This window comes from Corvus moneduloides, chromosome 21 (genome assembly GCF_009650955.1).
Source record: "Corvus moneduloides isolate bCorMon1 chromosome 21, bCorMon1.pri, whole genome shotgun sequence".
Taxonomy (NCBI): Eukaryota; Metazoa; Chordata; class Aves; order Passeriformes; family Corvidae; genus Corvus; species Corvus moneduloides.
In genome coordinates, this window is record NC_045496.1 from 3,903,525 (window position 1) to 3,925,284 (window position 21,760).

General features: G+C 48.5%; 4 protein-coding genes and 4 non-coding genes across 10 annotated transcripts; 2 read left to right on the forward strand and 6 right to left on the reverse strand.

The window, feature by feature from the left end:
• Positions 1-316: 316 nt before the first annotated feature.
• Positions 317-5,888, reverse strand: SURF2 (surfeit 2). Its single transcript, XM_032130710.1, has 6 exons — positions 5,768-5,888; positions 5,183-5,337; positions 4,863-4,966; positions 4,253-4,444; positions 3,506-3,672; positions 317-2,794 (listed from the first exon to the last, which is right to left on the reverse strand). Exons 1-6 carry the CDS (start codon positions 5,873-5,875, stop codon positions 2,711-2,713), a joined length of 810 nt encoding a protein of 269 aa, XP_031986601.1. The 5' UTR covers positions 5,876-5,888; the 3' UTR covers positions 317-2,710.
• A 93-nt stretch (positions 5,889-5,981) lies between these two features.
• Positions 5,982-10,552, forward strand: LOC116454216 (surfeit locus protein 1). Its single transcript, XM_032130473.1, has 9 exons — positions 5,982-6,084; positions 6,656-6,737; positions 6,857-6,984; positions 7,338-7,420; positions 8,194-8,385; positions 8,667-8,739; positions 9,113-9,275; positions 9,818-9,899; positions 10,078-10,552. The coding sequence occupies exons 1-9, from the start codon at positions 5,998-6,000 to the stop codon at positions 10,142-10,144; spliced, it is 957 nt and encodes a 318-aa protein (XP_031986364.1). The 5' UTR covers positions 5,982-5,997; the 3' UTR covers positions 10,145-10,552.
• Positions 10,553-11,149: 597 nt separating this feature from the next.
• RPL7A (ribosomal protein L7a) lies at positions 11,150-15,287 on the reverse strand. The gene is made up of 8 exons (XM_032130475.1): positions 15,219-15,287; positions 14,560-14,680; positions 13,984-14,133; positions 13,092-13,232; positions 12,694-12,773; positions 12,228-12,358; positions 11,767-11,836; positions 11,150-11,311 (listed from the first exon to the last, which is right to left on the reverse strand). Exons 1-8 carry the CDS (start codon positions 15,219-15,221, stop codon positions 11,207-11,209), a joined length of 801 nt encoding a protein of 266 aa, XP_031986366.1. The 5' UTR covers positions 15,222-15,287; the 3' UTR covers positions 11,150-11,206.
• Positions 12,433-12,507, reverse strand: LOC116454551. Its single transcript, XR_004244133.1, has one exon. It is a non-coding gene; the product is annotated as a small nucleolar RNA SNORD36 (small nucleolar RNA).
• LOC116454557 lies at positions 12,911-12,987 on the reverse strand. Its single transcript, XR_004244139.1, has one exon. It is a non-coding gene; the product is annotated as a small nucleolar RNA SNORD36 (small nucleolar RNA).
• Positions 13,304-13,369, reverse strand: LOC116454559. Its single transcript, XR_004244141.1, has one exon. It is a non-coding gene; the product is annotated as a small nucleolar RNA SNORD24 (small nucleolar RNA).
• LOC116454558 lies at positions 14,201-14,273 on the reverse strand. The gene has a single exon (XR_004244140.1). It is a non-coding gene; the product is annotated as a small nucleolar RNA SNORD24 (small nucleolar RNA).
• On the forward strand, positions 15,288-21,304 carry MED22 (mediator complex subunit 22). Of its 3 annotated transcripts, none has more exons than XM_032130476.1 (4): positions 15,288-15,464; positions 15,917-15,997; positions 16,253-16,461; positions 19,963-21,304. In XM_032130476.1, the coding sequence occupies exons 1-4, from the start codon at positions 15,342-15,344 to the stop codon at positions 20,159-20,161; spliced, it is 612 nt and encodes a 203-aa protein (XP_031986367.1). In that variant the 5' UTR covers positions 15,288-15,341; the 3' UTR covers positions 20,162-21,304. The 3 variants fall into 3 exon arrangements, with proteins under 3 accessions (XP_031986367.1, XP_031986368.1, XP_031986369.1); XM_032130477.1 differs by having other exon boundaries at positions 19,969-21,304; XM_032130478.1 differs by lacking the exon at positions 19,963-21,304 and having other exon boundaries at positions 16,253-19,068.
• The last annotated feature ends 456 nt before the right edge of the window (positions 21,305-21,760 follow it).

A 21,760-nucleotide genomic window follows, 5' to 3' on the forward strand; every position in this document is an offset into this window, starting at 1 on the left:
TTCTTCAAGGAATGTTGCCTAGGCTTATTCTAACTTCCTAGATTTGGAACTAACCCAAGGAGCCTGCATTTTGCTGATGCTTCAGTGAATTGCAGTAGAAAGTTGCTGTCTGGAATGTAAGCAATGTCTTAAAATTTGCAGAAAGGTGAGCAGATACAGCTGGATCATTCAGTGTGCTGTTGGGTTGTAGCTATAACTAAAAAAGTGGATCCCCTTTCTTGCCCTCATCAAAACTGTCTTGTGCATAACGAGTTCCATTGCTGGTTATAGCATTGCTTATCGAGGTGGAAAGCAGCATCTAAGAAAATCACTGTTATTTTGCTGCTCAGAGGCCTGTTAGTCCCTTTTGTTTAGCAGGGAGAGGTCTTTCCTGCTCCTGAACAGAAGGCAGAAAAAACCCCTAAAAGTAGTTGTACCCCTTTCTGGGTAAGAAAAGGGGGAGGGTTTTCTAACATGTCCCAGTTCTGCCCTTGAGGGAACAAGAGAGAACCCTGTATTAAGCATGAATCTTGTACTGCTAATCAGATTTAAAGGAAGTGGGGGAGATAATCCTGAAGAGACAGAATGGTAGATTCTGTGGAAATTCTGTGCCAAAAGAATTCTTTATTCTACATTCTTTCCCCAAAGTTGCCCCTCCTGAACTCCCAAGAAGGGAGCCAAGTTGTGCTGCAGATTCCATAATAAAAGCTCCTTTCTGCTATTAACCAGTTTCCATCCATATATGCCCCAAATTCATATTTGAATTGCAGGTTATTGGTGAAAATGTCTTGAGAATTACAGAAATTCCCCTTTTCTGTGCACTCAGTACTTGCCAGATGAGAGCAGTCAATCTCCTGATCTGTAGTCTTTGCTTCTTAGATTCACTTCTGTCAGTCTCTTGGCTGTAAAAGTCCCAGCTGACTGAAGAGCTGGGGTGCTGAGCTCTCCAGGACAGCCCCTTCTCTGCCATCTCAGACCACCCAGAGCTGTGCAGGGAGGAAATGTGGAAGTGGCCCCCGTTCCCAACTCTGCACACAGTTATAGCTGAAGAATGTGAGTGCAAAGCCTGGGCAGTGGAGAAGCAGCCAGGGATGGACCTTCCACGGGAGGGACTCGTGAGGGTGAGGAGAGGAAGGCCCTGTTTGGCCTCTCAGTGCCATGACCTCTGTGCCACGACCATGCTTAGTGCTGCTCAGAGGAGACGTTTTGTCCTCTCTTAGCTAGGTGTGAACCTGTTCCACTAGATTGTGGAGGAATTCTAGACAGCATGAGCCCTACCAACTTCCTACCATTACACTGATTCCTTGCACTGTTGTCTCCCCTGAGGAAGATGCTCAGCTCTTTGTTCAAGGAGGAATGCAGGTGAACATCTCCAGTGGGAGCTGTTCAGGGTCTCCTGATAAGGACACTCACCTGGACAGTTCAGTTAAACAGTTGCTTTTTAGCAGAGAAAACTGGGCTGAAAGAACTAATGAAAAATAGAAGAGCACTGTTGAAAGTTAAACCAGTGATTTCATCACCTTAAGGGGTAAGAGCCTCTGTAAGGGCTGCTGCTGGAGGAAGCCAGTTGCTGTCCCAGAATAGTTAGGGTTGGAAGGGACCTCTGGAGATCATCTAGTCTAACTCCCATGTCCAGATTGATGGGAGGCAAATTCAGCATTAAGGTCAGGTCACTGATGGCTTGCTTTCCAAGGAAGTTTTGCAAGAGAAGGGTTTCCTGTGCCTGACTCTTCCAGGCTGGACAAACTGGTCCTTTCAGTCACAGAGCTGCAGCACAGGAGCCTTTCACTGTTTCACTGCAGGTCTTACAATGGTTCTAGACTGATCAGGCAGCCATTCCCAGATACCTGAACTGCTGTTGATGTTCATAGTATTTATAAATTACAGAAACTACTCCTGCAAGTAGCCCCTTGTCTTTCTCAACTTCCTTGTGTCCTGTCTAACTAAGGAGCTGGATGACTAGTCTGAAGAAAACTGACCAGTTTCCTCCGTGAAAATCAAGTCCCCTTTCCAACACAAGACCCTAGAAAAGGAACTGATGCTGTCCCCTGCAGCAGGAATACTTCAGTATTCCAGGGGCACAGTTAGGTGGAGGGCATTATCAGATACTTCTAGGCAGCACAATGTGCAGACTTACTGACTGTGAGTCCTGATGCAGAAGATTCTGGTTTCCTACCTACACTGCTGTACTTGTGCATCTCCCAGAAATCCAGTGACCTCTCCCCGTGGCTGAGAAGCTCTCACAAGCAGGATGTCAGCTACCAATTGGCTCTGCAAAGTGTTCTGGAATTCATTCTGAATATATTTTTGCTTTCTATGTGGGGAAAAAAAAAAAAAAAGAAATAAGTATAAATTCTCATTTTATGCTGTATTTTGTACCTTAGTTGTGTTTGAAAATGTTTTGATTTTTGAAAACAATCAAAATAAAACAATGGCATCTTTGTATCCACTTGGCGTGTGTGGCTGGTGATGCTCCACTGCAGAGCTGCTGTGCTTTCCTGCCTATCAAAAACCAGCTTTCTGTAAAAACCTGAGCTGCCTGGACTTGACTGCAGCAGACATCCTTCCCTTGCTGTGAGGCTGGCTTGAAGCTCTTGGAATACAACTTAATTCCACCCTATTATTCCCCTCCACACCTGTAACAGTTAACTGGAACGGGCAAACACTTCATCCTGTGCTCCCACTGGAATTGTTACACAAAAGGCTTCAGGCCAGGTATTTATCATAAAATTTATTTCCCATTGGTTGCCTTCTTGAAGTTTTTGGGTTTTCGATGATGGCTCTTGAATTTCTTCTTTAAAGGGCCTGTCTGTTTCTGTAGGGAAGAAAGTTAATCAGCTTATTTCCAACATCCTGCCTGAGACAGCTTAAAGATAAACTGAGTGTGATCTCCTTCAACAGCTAGAATGAGTCCAGCCCTGCTCATGGAGCCAGGATCCTGCAGCTCAGCAGCCCTTTCTGATGATTTCATTAGGTACAAACTGGCAGGCTCCCTGCAGCAATGAATCCAAACTTTATCCAGCCCTAACTTTCTAGTTTGACATAATTATAAAGGATCCAGCCCATTCCACAGTGCCTGCCTCAAAGGTTTATCCCTTTTTATGTATCTAACTCAGCAGGATCAGCGATGTCATGTAAGGCAGTGCCTCAGAAGGGGCAGGAAAAGGGTCTAGAGGGACTCTATGACTGCAAAAGGGCTGAATTTGTGTTTGTGTATAGGGAGGACAATTACAGAACCCACGTGACAAACATCAGCTTTCCTTCTGAGACAGTGTGGGGCAGGATCCCACCAAAGATGAGCTGTTTGTACAGGCAGGAACATCCCTCAGTACCGCAGCCAGGATAAATACTGCCTGGCAGGAATTTACACCTCGGGATGCAAGTCACTGTCTGGCACACAAGGAAAGTCTATTCTGAACAGCTTTGCACCTTCTGCTGGTTCCCAGACAGGAATAGCTGGAACTCCTACGGGATGGGATCCCAGCTCCACACCCCCTGCTGCTGCAGGCAGCGGCTTGACTCCCACCTTTCCTCTCTTGTTGCCAACTGCTCTGCTGCCATCCCTCCTTGCCCCGTGCTCTCCATTCACGTCTCCGTTCTGCTTGGCCTCGTCGTCCTCGCTGTCTGTCACGAAGTCATCCGTGCCCTTTGTGGTCTGTGGAGCTGATGGGTTCTTTTCGGGGAAGAGCGCAGCTAAAATACAAAGATTTAGCTCAAAATCAGTTCCCTGTGCACACAGGCTCTGCATCCCCTAACTTTAAAGATGATGTGCCAAGCTGCTTCCAGTCACCAGGCATGTATGTGTCACTACTGAAATACCTGGGAAATAAACACGTGGGTGTTTTATTGGAAATGTGCCTTGGTGCTCTTTCTATTCCCATTCCAGGAGCTTCAGCACAGGTGCTGCCATGTGTTACACCTCTGCTGCTGCAGCAAGGTGGATTTGCACCTCCAGATCTAAGGCAGCAGAACGGCCTGACCACCTTCTGTCAAGCACTTGCTGAGAAACAAACTGGAGATTTCTAAAGCAGCAAATCCCAGTGGATCTCGTATCCCCTTCCCTCACACCTTGCATGATCCAACTCATTCTTACTTAGCATTAACTATTTCTTATTTAGTGGTGGTAAGCTTTTCCAAAACCCAAGGATCCCCAGCTGGATGAAGTCAGGTGCCTCTGGCACAGCAGCATCAGGCAGCAATTGTAAAGAAACCAGGAGAAAATTAACCAACCAACTCCCTGCAGGACATGGATGACACCAAGGTTCTCACTCACGTGGGTACAGGTCACTCATGCTGTCGTCTGTCTCCTCTCCATCCTCCTCGCTGGACTTCGGCTCCCAGAACTCCTCTTTCCTGTGAGGCTGCCTGCTCCCATTTGTTTGGTCATCAGGGTGCTGTCCCCGCTGCTTCTTCTGTCTCAGGCAGGCAGGGACGTACTCCACTCCTTCCCTCTGGCATTCCTCATCTAAGAGCGAGGGTCAGGCAGCACTGGTCAGCTGCCCAGGCCCTGAGTCCTCCCATTCCCAGCTCAAGCTTGTAGGAAATGCAACTCAAAAGTACAGCATGCTCCAATCCAAATATACATCCATATAATCGACAGCATCACGGATCAGGGAAGATGTTAACACAGATTGTGCTGGACACATGAATCACACTGCATGGGGGAGTTTAAGAGCTGATCCTCTCAAGGAAGGATTTTCCAAGGTATTTGCCTGAGGCCAACTGCTCCCTGCATCTGAGACCTTCCCTCCTAGCTGAGGAGGACACATAGTAACACACTGCTGACAATTTAAACAAAACTGCCCCTTCAGAGAGATCCACTGGAATCTCAACAGCTCAGGAAAGAAATGTTATCTGGTTACAGCTTCAGAAAAGCTACTTACAAGTTTTCAGGGCCTTCTGGTAGCGCTTCCCTTGGACGTGGCGCAGGACATGCTCTGGAAGCTTGTTGATGTGTCTGAGGGTGAGCTTGCAGAACAGCTGGTGTCTGACAGACACAGAAAGGGCCAGCAACAGAGTTAAAGTGTGCTTTGACTTCACAACTTTTCACTTACAAGCACTGTAAGTTGCTCAAAGTTGATAAGACTTTGTAAAGACTTTCCCAGTCTCCCCAAACCCATAACAAAGTTTGTAAAGCCCAACCACTTTATGTCTGAGATTGAGCAAAGTGTAAAGCATAACACACAGAAGGAAGAATACGTACAAATTCTTTGTGCTGGGCACTATGTGGGGCTCAAACGTGCCATAGTCAAACTCTCTGGCTGCCTTTATGAGCCGCTGGTACTTCTTGCCGCTGGTGTAAGCCTGCAGCTCTGACAGGCGACACGGCAGCTCATGTCCTGTCAGCCTGCACCTCACCTGAAAAAAAACATTAATGGTCAGGAAACCCAGGGGATTATCCCACTGAACCTCAGAATCGATTCGGCTGGAAAAGACCCCTGAGATCATCAAGTATAACCTATGACTGATCCCCACCTTGTCAACCAAACCATGGCACTCACGTCCAGTCGTTCCCCAGGGATGGGGACTCCATCACCTCCCTGGGCAGCCCCTTCCAAAGTCTAATCATAATCACCCTTCCCGTAGCCATCGCAGGGCAGAGGGGGGCAGGACAGACCAGCGCCCTGCTCCCCGCCTTTCCTCCGCCTGACAAACACCTGGGGCAGGAGCTCGCTGGGGCCGAGCCCATCGGGTGCCACGAGGTCCCGGCCCCATCACGGACGCTCAGGGAGGCCGCTCCATCCCCTCGGGACCCTCAGGGTGCCCCCCAGCCCTCACACGGGCGCACCTTGCCCGGCCCCGCGGGGCTGAGCAGCGGGTGCTGCCTCAGGAAGAGCCGCTCCGCCTCGGGCACCTCCGGCACGGCCGCGCCGCCACCCGGGGCCGGCGCCGCCATCGCGAGGGGCCGAGCCCGGGCGCGTTTCCCGTTCCGGGCCGCGGGCAGGGCGGGGGCGGTGCGGGGGCAGCGGGGGCCGGGCCGAGCTGGGCCGGGCCGGGCCGGGCCGGGCCGGGGCTGCCATGGCCGCGTTGGTGCTGCGAGCGGGGCCCAAGCTGCTGAGGGAGCGGCGGCGCCGGGGGAGGCTCGGGGCAGCGGGGCCGGGACGGGTAAGCCGCTGATCCTGTCCTCTGATGCTGTCCCCTGATCCAGTCCCTTGATCCAGTTCCCTGATCCAGTTCCCTGATCCTGTCTCCTCATCTGTTCCTTGATCTTGTCCTCTGATCCTGTCCTCTGATCCTGTCCCCTGATCCAGTCTCCTCATCTGTTCCTTGATCTTGTCCCCTCATCCTGTCCCCTGATCATGTCCCTTGATCGTGTCTCCTGATCCCGTCCTTTCGTCCTGTCCCCTCATCCCCTCCCCTCATCCCGTCCCTGCGTCCTGCCCCCTGATCCTGTCCCCTGTAGGCCCTTGTTTCTGTCAAGAGTAGATTAAGCTGGTGTGTGTTTGTTGATAGTGTGGATGGAAGTTCATTGCTGTGCTATAGGCAGCTCTGTAACGGATATTTTATTTCATTTAAATTATAACCAAACCCATAGTATTTCAGAGGCGGTTGCTCATTTGAGACTTAAATCAACAGATAAACAATATTTCATGCAATCATCAAGTTAACTGATATCACCTAAATACAAGTTTTATAAAGCAGCGACATTACAAAAGATCGTTCTTATTCTGTGTAGGCATCGCCGTGCTTGATCAGAAGAACATTGTTTGGATATCCCCTAACTAAAGCAGGTTCTGGTCTGGTTCAAAAGACTAGAGGTAAGAAAATATGTCTGGGCTTCTGCCCTGTTTCATCCTAGTACCAAGATGTAATATTTCGTGCAAGAATTTGGCATCTCTTCTCTATAAATCCTGTTCCTCTTTCTGGTTTTCTGTAGATGTTTGTTTGAGGTTCTGCAAACCACAAAGTTCTACAGCAGCTGCTGACACATCTGGAGAGGATACCTTGCTGAAATGGGGCCTTCTCCTGATCCCTCTGACCACCTTTGGTCTTGGCACATGGCAGGTACAAATAAATATTTCATTTTTTCTAGAAGTGATCACTTGAAGGCTGTCAAGTTTTCCCATCTGTTTGATCTAGTTCACACCACAAGCAGGGTAAACATTTGCTGTTATTTTACATTTCTGTTTTCCAAGTGTCCACTTGTAAGTCTTTAAAGGAAGTCTTTTTCTTTTACACTTTTTAGTATAAATATTTCCTCAGATTAAATTCAGTAGCCTCTCTTTTAACTTCTCCAATTACCCTGATTTAGACCAGGTCTGATGAGAAAATTATGGCCAAGGTTTTAAGGCTTGCTGGGGTTGTTATATTGCTCTGTTCAGCCCTAAGGTGTTACTTTTGTGTTTGTTTGCTCCCAGGTTCAGCGGCGCAAGTGGAAATTAGATTTGATTGCACAACTGGCATCAAGAATCACAGCAGATCCCATTCCTCTGACATTAGAGTATGGAAACAGGGATGGTTTGTTGTCTACAGAGCACTGACGGTTTCCTGGGAATATTAGATATGGACCATGCACTACTGAGCTTGTGCTGAACTAACCTGCATGAAAATGAAGGGATGCAACGGGGATTGGGATGTGCCAAGCAAATTAGAAAGAGACACTGATAATTTTTTAATTTTTAGTAAAAGGATAAGTCAGTGCTTTCCTATGGGATACTCTAAATGCATGGGGAAGGATGAATCTCTGTTCAGGAGAATGTGGGATGTAGCTCATACTATTTGTAAACCTCCTGGGGAAAGGAGTTGGTAGCTGGTGTCTGTGATATCCCAAAGAAATTGCTACTACAACAGGGTCTTGGATCAACAGCAGGCCCTGCCCCACATGTGGAGCAGTTGTGTCAGATGTGAGAGAGATTTTTAAGGTCACTTGGTCACCTGGCACAACTCTCAGAAGGGCTCAGTTGGATTTCATGGTCTGGGATGGGAAAGAAACACTTCCCATAGCTGGATGAACAGGCAGTGAGTCCACCTGCTCTGTGATACCTGGGTTGAAAAGAACTACTCCCTGGGTACTCCTGATAATGTCTATTTGATTCACTGTGATAGTAGAAAAATATTAACCCAGCTGCATATTCCATGAGGTGTTTGTCTTCTGCCTCTGCCAACAGGCTCCAGAGTGAACCATTAGGGAAAAGGAGAATCCCATGATAAAACCTCCCGGCTGAACTCGCCTCTCACAGCCATGATTTTGTTTTGCTCTTGTTCCCCATGCAGCCCCATGGAACTGAAGGAGTTGGAGTACAGACCTGTGAAGGTCCGAGGGCGTTTTGACCACTCCAAGGAGCTCTACATCCTGCCCCGCTCCCTGGTGGACCCCGAGCGCGAAGCCCGGGAAGCCGGGAGGATCACATCCCACCCGGAGAACGGAGCCAACGTCGTCACCCCCTTCTACTGCACAGAGCTCGGGTGAGTTCAGGAGAGTCCTGCTCCATGGGAGCACTTGCTTCTCCTTGGAAAAGCTGAATCCTGGTGGTTGGGTTTGCATCAATCAATCCCTGCCTTAAAAGGCATCTCTCAGTCTGTGACATCACTGGGGCTCGATTTGAAATTGTATTTAAATTCCTTTATAATGTGCACTCAGGTGACAGCAAAAGTGGCAGCAAACACGTGGGCTGCTTCTTTCTTTGGTCTTTAATTCTAGGCAGCAGCAGGAATAAATTCCCTTTCATTTCTTTATGTAACTCTAGGGTCATGATTTTGGTCAACCGAGGATTTGTGCCCAGGAAGAAATTGAAACCGGAGACCAGGCTGAAGGGACAGGTACGGGGGATCCAGGGAATTGGGGGTGTTACTTTGTGCCCCTTGGTTACCCAGAGGTACCACTGACCAATCCAGAAAGGCTGGAGCCACATTCAGTAGCATGAGAGGTGACTTAAACAGCCATTGAACTTTTCAAAGACAACAAATCTTTGTTTCCCACCTTTTTGTTAAGTAAATAATGTGTTTTACAAGCAAGGGGCTGTTCTTGTTCTATTTTTTTCCCTGCTGTGTTACAGCACTGCCCCACTACAGGGAACAACCACTTCATTTATGCTCAGACCCTTTAAGTGTCACATTTTCATGACAGGACTCGAAGTGTCAGAATATGAAATCAATCTTGAAAAGATTCCTTTTCTCTCTCTTCACTTCTCAGATTGAAGATGAAATTGATCTCACTGGGGTGGTAAGGTTAACAGAAAAAAGGAAACCCTTTGTGCCTGAAAATAACATTGAAAAAAACCGCTGGCACTACCGGGACCTGGAGGCCATGGCCAAGGTGACCGGTGCTGAGCCCATCTTCATCGATGCAGATTTCAGTAAGTCACAGAGGAACCCAGCCCCACATCCAATTTACATCACCCTCCCTCCCTTTCCCCTCAGTTCTCTTCCTGTGCTCTGCCAGCCCACTGTTTTGAAGGTGACAGGGAGCCTACAACTTTTGTCAGGAGCATCGAAGATAGGACAAGGGGGAATGGCTTCAAACTGCCAGAGGGCAAGGTTAGATGGGATATTGGGAAGAAATTCTTCCCTGGGAGGGTGGGGAGGCCCTGGCACAGGGTGCCCAGAGAAGCTGTGGCTGCCCCATCCCTGCAAGTGTCCAAGGCCAGGTTGGACAGGGCTTGGAGCAACCTGAGATCAGTGGAAGGTGTCCCTGCCCATGGCAGGGGGGTGGAACGAGATGATTTTTAAGGTCCCTTCCAACCCAAACCATTCTGGGATTCTATGAACTTGGGAACACCACTGCCTGAGGAAGTGCAGGGTATCCACCAGACTTGCCGCACCTTCTTCCCCTCTTACCCACAGTGCAGCTCTACGCTGTGCAGACCAAAGATTTACCTTGGCTGTGTTGTCCCTGCAGGAAGCACAGTCCCGGGGGGGCCCATCGGGGGCCAGACCAGGGTGAGCCTGCGGAACGAGCACATGCAGTACATCGTCACCTGGTAAGAGGAACCTGCCCCGGGCTGCTTTGGAATGCCTGCGTGAGCTCTTGAGTTACAAAAGCACAGTTTTAACCTAAATAGCTTGTGCTAGGTGATTTGACTTGGTTATTGCAGCTGTCCTTAGTAGGGAGGTCCAGTCCAGCCTGGAAAAGTGCCAATGTGTGATTTTCTCTCATAGGTACAGCTTGTGTGCTGCAACTGCCTTCTTGTGGTACAAGAAATTTATACAGAAGCTACCTTTGTGAGGGCTGGGAAGTAACTTTGTGCTACAGTTAAGAGCAGACTTTTACAGATGACAGGAGCCTGATCAGTCCTAAATAACTGAAGCACCTGGAATTTCAGAGCAGTTTCAGCAAACATGTGCAGCTATCAAGCTGCAAATAGACTTTAAGCAACCCCTGCAAACTGAGCTCCCACCAGTGTGATTCGGCTGCAGCTTGGGAGCACTGAACTTCAACATGAATCACAAGGATACGTTTTTCTGTCATGGTTGGTTGGAAGCTACATTTTAACATCTCCACTGTTATTTTCTTTAAGAAAAATCCAAAGGATTTTGTGAATCAGCCTTTTTGCAGCAAGTAGTCATTCCTGAAGTCAGGAATGGCTCACAGCAGTTGCAGCAGAATAAAGGCCTGCAGGTCTTTGCCTTGTGACTTGCACTGTGCATCTTACACAGAACAGCAGCAGACCTGAATTAGAGGTTATTGTGGACACTCAGGTCTAGCTGGGGAAGGCCTGTGGCTTTGCAAAAGGATGAGGGCTGGCAAAAACAAGCACCTACCACAGCTGGCACCTGGGTAACCTCCACACTGCCACCACACCTAGTCAGCACTCAGAAAAGAACAGAACTGCAGGAAGGTCTTGATTCTTCCCCCCTCAGCCTGCCTTCACTGGAGGAGGCACTGCAGCCCTGGAAGGTTTTAACACTGTGCATAACCCACACTGTAACCCAGCCCTAAGTACTAGTGGAGAAATCAAGTACCATTCCCAATTTAGATTTGCAAAACCAAGCCAGGCTTAAAGCCAGAACTAGACCAGCCCAACTTCATGATCCCAGAGCATGCTGGGCTGGGTGTTCAAGAGAGAGGAGTTACTATACAGGACTAGTAATTAAGGGAAGTTGTACCAAGTAAATAACGAGCTCTGTGCAGCTGTTTTTGCACAGCAGTGTTCTGTCACTGGGTGGAAGGCACATAGTACAGCAATGCCACTGTGCTACTCCCTGCCCAGAACACTCCCACAAACAGAGACACTGGAACAGCTGGGGTTTATTATGTACAGAAAACACGGTGCAATGCAGTACATCTTCAGCCCAGCTTCGTGGCCAGTTCTTTAGCCTTTGCTTTCTCAAGCTTTGCAATGCGAGCCACCGATTTTGGACCCAGGACATTCCCGCCCCAGTGACGACGGATCTGCAAGGAAGGGAGAACAGGTTAGAGGCCTCATTCCATCTCTTACTGTATCACTCAATTCTGCACAAGGGGAAGAGCTCCCTCAACTAGAAAGTCCTACACATTTCAAACACTGCACTACATTTTGGGGTAGCAAAGAGAAAAGCTTAAGATCTTTCCCAGTGAGGGATACTGGATTCAGCTATCCCGTAACTCCTGGATTTGGGGGATGGAGTTTAGCTTAGCAAAAGCTGCTGCTCTCTCTACAATCCTTGCCCTGGGGTTGCTGTTTACTTCTAACCTGGTGACAGCTTTCACATTTTACCCCATCTTCAGGTAAAGAATTTGAGTACACTGTAAGAAAACCCAGGTATAACACACCCAAGAACTATAAACTGATGTCACTATGTCCCATTTCTCTGGGAAGCTTTTGGGAATGTTCACAGTATAAAGGCCAAGAGCACAGAGAAACTTACCTCATCATATCTGTCATTGTAGTTGGTCTTGACAGCCTCCACCAGCTTGGCAAGAGCTCCCTTATCCTCCCTGTTGGTGACAGTTTTAGTTCCTTTAGAGTCTCGATTTAACATTTTCTGTTAGTATTTTGCCACAGAATTTGAGAGCTTCTAGTGGCAACCCAATTTTTCAGGTTAAGCAAAAGCATCACTTGCAAAGCATAAACACTCAGAATCTTGCACTGCTCAGGTTAAGGCTAACAGTTCTACATAGATTTTAGAGTAACCACCCTTTTGGTAAACCAAAATAATCTGCACCTTCAAGACCTGATAGAGGCATTTTTATCAGACATTACAGAGGTGGTATTTTAATTTTACTACTTTAGAGAGACCCAAGCTGGCCACCCACCTGCTCTAGAGCCTGTGCTTAGGGCAGTTTGCTTTCTCCACAACAGAATCAAGTGAGCTCCCAGAACACTTACGGGTTAACCTGGGTGAAGGCCACGGAGGTGCAGGTCTTCCTGTGGACCAGTCTGCCCAGCCTGGCTTTGCCCTTGATGATGCAGTAGGGAACCCCCATCTTGCGGCACAGGGCTGGCAGGAAAACCACCAGCTGAAAGGGAAGGGAGTGCTGAGGAACTGAGGGAGAACATCCCTTTGTGCTGGGTGCCAGCCTCGGCTGTGGCAATTGCTCAGTGTTAAAAAGCTCGTTTTGCTCTTCACTGCTGGGTTCAGGTGAAGAAATTCAAAACATCATTGCAAGGGCCCAGCCTCGCTGTCAAACCAGGACAACTACAAACATGCATACACATCCCAGTTCTGGTAAATGTGTGGGGTTTTTTTAATGGATTCTCTCTCATGCAATAAGTTTGTCCTAAAATGCATTTTTGCCTTAAAAGCACTTCTGACCCCACCCTAAGTTACACAGGTAGGCTGTAACATGCTCACCTCAATAGGGTCTACATCGTGGGCAATAACAACAAGCTGAGCTTTCTTGTTCTCCACCAGAGTTGTGACAGTATTAATACCTGAAAAACAAGTTCTAGATAAGCTTTGTTTCCTCTCAGTCCATTTTTAAAGCTCTGATTCCACACCACAGCATCACTATGGAAGTTACAAAAACTTTTCACATCAGGGCACAAAGACACTTCATGGACAATTTGCTAAAGCTCAGGGTTAAAAAGCTCGTCTGTTTTGCTCTTCACTTTGAGCTCAGGTGAAGAAATTCATACATCATTGCCATAGCTTGTCCAAGCCTGTCTGGTTGAAGAACCAACTCTTCCATCAGTTTTCTCTCTCACCAAGTGCCACACTCCCATATTCCATCAACTCAGGTACAAAGTTACCTGCTCGGAGGACCGGTGGCCGCTTGGTTGGAGCATCTCCCTTTCCTGCAGCTTTCTGCTCAGCACGAGCCAGTAGCCTCTGCTTCTTCTCTTGCTTATTTTCAGGCCTGTATTTGTGTGCCAGCTTCAGAAGCTGTGTAGCTGGAAGAGAACACCTACTAATTAGTTGCATGACCTGAAAATCTAAGCATTACTTTTTAAAAATACTGCAGTGCATCAGCGATCTTGGTGGTTGTCATCACATTTCTTTACACAGCAAAAAGTGATCATCATCTGCACAGTCCAAGAGAAGAACACTCAGAGGTGCATCTGCATGCACCTCTGATGGCACTGAGAGCTCCTTGACTGTCTGCATGAGGAAATGCCTGTGGACCCCCACAGCAATTATGGTTACAGGTGGTGCACTGGCTCCTTTAAAGCAAGGAATCTACAAGGAGGAAATTATTATACCAAGTCCAAAGTTTTTTGCATAGACTCATTCACAGAAGACCCCTAAATCCCTTCTTCCTTCAGTGCCAGCCTGTAGGATGCTGGTTTTCCCCCAAAACCTCCCCTTCTATAGATTTCTCAATCTGTTTACACCACCCTGGGCAGTTTCTACATCAAGCTGGAAGAATGGAATCACAGTTAAGATTTAACACAGCGTTTGAATCAGTAAATAGAGCTTTGCTATTTTCTAAATCCCTTTCCAGGGTACACAGCAGCAATCCAAGATTTAAGCCAGCAAATTGATTTTGACACCACCCTGGTCACTATTAAAGCCTCCCTAAAATGCTTCCACAGATACACCCCAGCTTACCTTTGTTAAGGCTTATTTTGGTTTGTTCCCCTTCCCTGAAGCACATCCCATTTACAACCCAAGCCAAGAGAACCTTGTGGGGCACATCCTCACCTGTCTGGCGATCCAGGGCCTGGGTGAACTGGTTGATGGCAGGAGGCACCTTCAGGCGCTTGTAGAGGATGGACCTCTGGCGCTGCAGCCGGATGTAGCGTGGCCATTTCACAAACCGGGTGAGGTCACGCTTGGGCTGGATATCCTGTCCTAAAAAACACAGCCTTTAGCTCAGGACTGCCCCAAATCCAGAGCAGCAGCACGGGAACAGCACAGGAGCATCAGTGATCTTGGTGGTGATGTGTCAGCACGACCACTCAGATAGCAAATATTCTTTCACATCATCTGCGCCCCGTACAAGAATGGCACTGCACAAGTCCGGAGCGACTTCCCACAGAACATGAAAAAGGGAAACACTCATCCCAGTAGCATCATATAACGAATCCGTGTAATAAGGGAAATTGGGCAAATTGTCCAATATCACCTTCATATGGGCAGTTATTAACTGCAGGCAGCAAAACAACTGCCTTCATTACCCTCTCCACTCTGCAGCAGTTATTTGTTTATAATTCAGATATCTGTTCATTGAACAAGAAAAAAACATGGAGAAAATATCCCAAATATCCACATACTCACCAATGCCAAAATTCTTGGGCCTCTTCTCGAAGAGGGGATTGACAACCTTCTTGGCCTCCTGCTTCTTGACTACAGCAGGGGCCGGGGCCACCTTCTTGCCCTTGGCCTTCTTTCCTTTCGGCTGCAAGCAAGAAACACACTCTGTCTTCTTTCGCCTCCAAAACTTGCGTGCTTGGACAAGTTACCAGCCCACCCTGGAAATGCATTTATTTTCCTAAGCATTTCACCAGCCTGGCGGCCTCGCATGCTCATCCTGCTCTTCTAGAGAGAGCAAATCCTTCGCTTTGCCTTTACGAGCTTTATGAACCTCCCCGCGAGGGAAAGGATTAAACCGAGCGTGCTGATCACTTCTCTCGGCCCGGCGCTCCCCGACAGCAGCCGAGATACCCTCACCGCGCGTCACTGACCACCGCAATCCCACCTACCCCGGGAACCCGCTGCGGCCTGCCCGGGCTGCCCAAGCCGGCAGCAGCCGCAGTTCCCCGGCGCGAGCGGGCAGGCCCATATGCGGCCTTCCCCCATCACCGCAAACCGGGCACGAGACACCGCTCCACCGCCTCCCCCGGCTGCCGAGCACCCGCGCGGTGCGGATGACGGCGGGCAGCCCCGGATGGCGGCGGATGGCCCCGGCCCCCCCCCGCGCCGCCGCCATCACTCACCATCTTGGGCGGCGGGAGAGAAAGGCGGAGCGGTGCCTGCTGGGAAATATCTACGGGGCGCGAGATCTCGCGAGAGCGCGGGAGGGGCGGGGCCGGAGGGGCTGGGGAGGGGCGGGCGCGGCAATGGCGCAGCCCCGGGTGCTGCCCCAGAGCAAGGAGACCCTGCTGCAGTCCTACAACAAGCGCCTCAAGGACGATGTCAAGTCCATCATGGACAACTTCACCGAGATCATCAAGACGGCCAAGGTGGGCCTGAGCGGGATCTCCCCCGCGGGAGCACCCCGGCTGCTAAGTGGAAAAGGGCGGGGGCACTGAGGAGGAAGGGGCTGTGAGGGGAGAGCGAAGCCCGTGAGCGGGGAGGGGAGGACCCTTCATAGAATCTCTGAATGTTAAGGGCTTAAAAGGGACCGTAAAGATCGTCTCGTTCCACCCCCTGCCATGGGCAGGGACACCTTCCACCAGACCAGGTTGCTCCAAGCCCCATTCAACCTGGCCTTGAACACTATGTGTGAATTGAACTGTAATTCACATACAGATGCGAATTTCGCAAATGTAATGTGCGATCTCATTTCACATCTATAGGAAATTCACACACATATACACATATATATATTCCCATATATAATACCTTATATCATAGTAATTGTCTGTTTGGATTTTAAATACATTGAGGCGGATTTGTGTACTTATTTTTTTAGATCGAGGACGAAACTCAAGTCTCTCGAGCAACCCAGGGTGAACAAGATAACTACGAGATGCATGTCAGAGCTGCAAATATTGTGAGTGGCACTGTCCTGTTCAGATCTGTGGGCAGCACATCTTGCAAGGGCTTTTGGGTTCATTACTGGATCTTTATAACATTCCCAAGGACTGCTGCCAGGAGAGTAACCTGATGTTTGGGGTGACTGGGGAAGGCTAGGTCAGAATTTTGTCAGAATCCTCATGTAATGTGGGAGTTTTTATCCAAAGTTTGGGCTGAAGGAGCAGCTGGGGAGAGCTCTGTTCTGATGTGTGATTTTTCTCGCTGCTGCAAGGTCCGAGCTGGCGAGTCCCTGATGAAACTCGTGTCTGACCTGAAGCAGTTCTTGATCCTCAATGATTTCCCCTCTGTGAACGAGGCCATCAACCAGCGCAACCAGCAGCTGAGGAGTCTGCAGGAGGAGTGTGACAAGAAGCTGATTGCGCTGCGGGATGAGATCTCCATTGACCTGTACGAGCTAGAAGAAGAATATTACTCTTCCAGGTACAAATAGGGCAGTGGACTCTGCCTTACAACTATAGGCCTTTTTGGGGTAGTTAGTCCAGACCATCAAGTAGCCCTTAAAGTATAGGTGTTGAGAATGTTCCCAAAATTTTTTAGTCCTACTTTTAATTAGGTCAAACTCTTTTTCTGCAACTAAAGCAACTGCCTTTTCCTTGTAAATATTCTACAGGGTATAAATGTCCTGGTGAAGGAGTTGTTCACAGCATCCCAGGTTTGATAGGTAATTTCCTTAGGCTTCTGTTGTAATCTGTAGAAAAGGAGATGAATTCCCTTGGGGGAAATCCCTCTGAAGGAGCCTCTGGCTCTCTCCCTAGAGACCAGCTTTCTGAGCTGGGTCCTGATGTCACCACACCTTCGTGGTGAGTCCTTTCACAAGTGACCTGGTCACACATTGTGCCTTTTCCTTCACGGTCCACTGCCTCCAGTCCTGCTGGGGTCAACATTTGCAAGGAGCAAACAAACTTGCTCAGTTTCACTGCATTATGAAGTATTGTGATAGGATTTTCTAAGGAATGACTTATTACTGATTTGTTTGTGGGATTTTTAGTATTTTTACTAAAAAAATAAGCCTCTTACCTAGCAAACAGACTTTAGAGAATTCAGACACTTTATTTTTTATTTTTTTCGTCATGCACTCCAGCACTTCTAGTTAATGATGCAGTAAATGAAAGCAGAAGAAAACAAATGCAAACGTGGTTATTTTGGCTGCACTTTCCAAGCTAAGTGAAGTCAGTGCAATAATACTAGGACTTTTAAACAAAACTTTAAAACAATCTTATTTAAAATTTCAATGACCAGGTTTTCTACATTTCACTTTTCCTTTTTTTCTAAAAATGCTGAATGCCTATAATAACCCCAGCTAAGTCAACTAAATTGCTCAGTATCTTTGAATGTAAGGCCATTGTTTATGAGTAATATATATTTTAAGAGTAAAAAGATAATAATATGACACAGCTTAGAGGTAAAAGTGAAGAGTTGTTTTTCAAACTTTATTCAGTTTTTTGCGGAAGTTGTGATGATCACAAACCCAAGCACCTGTGCAGGTGCTGATAGGTCCATGACATAGCAGTGAGCTTATCCAAAGGGATGTGGTGTGGGATGAGAGTGCCCCACATGTGCCAGGCATGCTTCACTCACCCTGTCCCCAGACTGCCACCACACTGTGCTGGTCACTCACTTTTGGACTGAGGGGTTCTGACCGTGCTGGCATGGTCTGTTCACCTGCCTGGCCCCAGGTGCCACATAAAGCAACCCTTGCTGACAGAACTGACATGGAAGCACAAATGTTGGTGTACATCAGATGGATTTGCCTTCCTGCTCTTTCTTATTGGTCCTGAGGTGAGGAAACCTGGCAACTCTGCAGAGCTGTGGTCTGACACTTGTGATCATGTAGCACTTGGGTGTTTGCTTTTAGCACTTCCTCCCTTCCTGTGCTCTTTCCTGTCTTTTTCTGCACCAAAGAAATTGTGTCTGTGTAAATACAGAAACGGTGATTTATTCAAAGTCCTTTTATAATTAGAATACTACAATATTTTTAATGAAATCTTATTGTCTAATGTGGGGGAAGGGTTTCTGTTATGTCACAGCCATGTTTCAGTGGCTGTAAACACAACAGCCTGTTTGCCCCCGAAGGGGAGTTTCTTGCTGTCCTGGCAGCCCTGGGATACCTCTCAGTTGTAGGGTCGGGTGTTTGCCAGGCTTTTTATGTGCACATGGGGCTTTTGATGAGACCCAAAACCAGATCCTTGAAACTGGACCCAAGAAGATTGTCCTGAAGGAATCTTTGCTTTCCTGCCCTGTGTTCAAGTAGTTTCCTAGAGCTGTCCCTCTGCACTCAGACTGGCTGGGTGCCTCAGGGGAGTAGTGAAGTCCCTTCCATGCCCTGAGGAGCCCTCCTAGGACAGAGCAGCAGGCTGGCCACTGCTCCTGGGGGCTGTGCAGAGCTGCTCACTGACCCTGACTTCTGAGGAGTGTTACCTGAGAGGTGGAGCTTAGACTCTGAACTGTTCTAACTGGGGCAGCAGGAGAAACAGTCATGCTTCTGACACAGCTGAAATGTGGTTAGTAACTCCCCTGCCATGATGTGTGGATGCTGTGGTCAGGTTCTCCTGGGAAATCGTGGCCTGAGGTCCATGACAGAACAGGAGTTATAGTTCTGCTTCAGTCCTGAAGGTCTTTGTTAACTGAACCCAGCTCCGCTGTGTTGGGGGCTCATCTTCCAGAGGATTTTACAGAGGCCCAGATATAAAACATGTATCCACTGCCTTCTCACTTCTCCTGCAAAGCCAGCTGGGTGATGCTGCCAGAAAAGAGTTCAGCTTGCAACTAGTGCTTTGTGTGCTTGTTCCCCAAAGTGGTAACTGCAAGTCCAGCTTGCCTTCTCTCATCCTAACCCCCAGACCTGCATTTGTGTTCCATTGCTCCCTCCTCTGAGATCACAGGAGCTGTCTTGAGTGTGGGGTTAAATCTCACGTTTCATGTTTGTGCAATATGAACTGTCTCATATTTCTATACTTAAAATATTTCCCTAAGCATCAATCCATACATTACAAATGTAAATAAAGCTGCAACAACAAAATCACTTGACCCATTGGGTTTGTTTTTCTCTGAATGCAAGCTGCTTTCTGCTCCAGCACTCACTTTGTCTTGGGTGTCTCTTGTGTGTGCAGCTCCCTCTTCTCTTTGGGATTTGTGTTGGTTTTGTTCCAGTTCCTTCCATGTTTCTTTTTAGTTTTGGCCCTTCCACATTATGTTTTCCTCAGAGCACGGGGAAGAATTAGCCAGTTGTTTAAAAACCTTATTTTCCCACACTGCTGGTTCATCCAGTGTTGGAATCCAGCCAGCTGCTTTTAGAAGCACTGTTAGCTCAGGCTCTTTGGAAAAAGGCAGGAGCTGTCAGTACTTTATAATCAAACTGGGAAGCTTCAATGGAAGACCCAAACCTCTGGAGCACTTTTTGGAAGGGCAAGGGTGCAAATAAGTTTCTTCTTTATTGTGACAGGGACAGACCCCAAAACAATTGTGGCAGGTTTTTTTCTGAAGTGAAATTAGAGCAGTATTTCTATTTTTTTCCTCACATAGGTTGCAGTCTAGTTCCAAGTAAAAAAATTGTGGGTAAGGTCCATGTCTCACTCACCAGTAGCAGAACTGCCATATTTGGCGGTGCCAGGACTTCAGCTCAGATCTTTTCAGAGACTTGGAGTGTCTGGACTAGAATTGAGCCTCTGTTTCATTTTGTAGCCACAGTTTTGTCTCTGAAATTGCCCCAGTCTTCATCAGGCCCTTAGAGGGGGGTGTCTTAGGAAAGGCCAGTGTCACACGACTTGGGATGATTTCATGAACACAGACCTTACATCCAGCATTTTTTTTGCCATTTTCTTAATGTTTTGCTTCTGTCTTGCTCCCTCCACCCTTTCCATCCCTCCCCTCCTCTGTCACCACACCTGCTCTCTCCTCACTGGGGTTGTTTATTCTGGAAAGCTACAGTCTGTGTGACAGCAATGATCTCCCACTGTGCGAAGCCTACTGGAGACAAGACTTTGCCACGCTGTCCCCCGAGAGCCTCTCGATGCCTCTGGCAGCTGCCACAGCAGAGCAGAGCGTTGCCACCTCGCAGAGTTCCACCCCGTCGCACCCGCACGTGAACGGGCACGGGGCGGGCCCCGCCGAGCATTCCTGAAGAGGATCCGCTGCTGCCGGGTGCGGCTCATCCAGTGATGACCCTGCCCCTGCCGCAGCGCCGCGCTGCTGGAAGTCTTCCTCCTGCTGTGCTGAGCAAGCGGCTCCTGCTGTCGGGAGGAGGCACTGGAGCTGTGCTGGCAGATTTCTGCTCCCTGCGTGTGCTTCCTCCACCCCAGGACCTTGCCAGGAGTGTTCCTGTCCCTTAAGAGATAGAGATAAGTAGACACAAAGTGTATCTCGTTATAACAAATTAGAGTCAGGTTTGCTTTAGCGTGATAGTTACGTGTAGAGTTCCTTAGAAGTCCAGTTTGTTTCCGTGTGAGTGTTGGGAGTTGAATTTCTTTGGGATAAACTTGAGCCAAATGTGGGCACAGTGAGTGTGTTGGGGTTTTTACTCTGCTTCCCAAGGTTATTGACATTCTGGCTGCTTTAAAGCTCTCTCAGGATGGCATCCGACAACCTCTGGTCTACTGTAAAGAGTCTTATAGTATTTTTACACAACAGTCTTCACTGTCAAAATGCTTTACAAACTTGAACTCTTGCTTTGGGAGGAGGCTCCCAGGAGACCCTTATGGAACAGCAGTGTTCCCCCCTTGGAAGACGAACAGGCAGACAGGGATCAGACTGAGGGATCAACGATGCCACGTGCTCAAAACCACAAAGAGAAGCAGTGTCATGCTTTAGTCAGTCGATTCCTTCTTCAGTGTTTACACAGAAATTCCTATTAACAGTCTGAGCTAACACGGAGCCACTGTTTATGTTGGCTTTTAGTTTTGTCTAATGAAAACATCTTGAGAGCAGTGAGGGATACTCGGTAACTCTCCGTTTCCTTCCAAAGAAACACATTTGGTGCTTGGTCTGCAGCTGTTCAGCAGCTCAGCATGCCTTGGCTCGAGCTGTGCAGCTGAAAGGGAGATGCCACTGAACTGGAACACTGTCAGCACAGCTCGGTGTCACGGGCACCACAGAGCCACCAGGGCATTCCAACAACTGAGCTGAGCTTCCCCAGCTTTCTGCTGTAATGTTTCATTTCTTAGGATGTGGATTTTGCTATTATTTTTTTGTTGTTGTTTCTTTTTCTTCTATTCCATTTATTTTTGTAATTAGGTGATTTAATAAAACTGTTTTGTGTAATTTTTAAGGCGTGTGTTTTCAGCCACGAGGCTTTGTGGAAGTGTCCCAATATGAGCGTGCACATGCAATGGGATTAAGCGTTCCCTTGCAGGCTGTGAAAAAAACCCTGCTCTGCGCAGCTGTTCCCGTACAGGGGCTGCAGAAACCATCGCGAATTTCGCCCGTGCTCCGGGGACCTCACCCCCGTGCAGGGGGAAGCTCGGTTTTGCCCTACAATATAGGGGCAAGGAAAGGTTTGGGAGGTGCGGCGGAGGCGAGCCGGAGGCTGCCTGCGGGGCTCCGGGGTGGTGGCTGGAAAGAACGGGGGTCGCGGGGTGACCCGCAGCCCCCCAGGAGAGCCCAGAGCACCCCGGTGTGGCTGAGGGAGCCTTGGTGGCCGTACGGACCCCGCGGCAGCCCAGGCGGGGCGGCTCCGGGCCCGGCGGCTGCGGCCGCTCCGTGCGCCCCGCGCTGCCGTCACTTC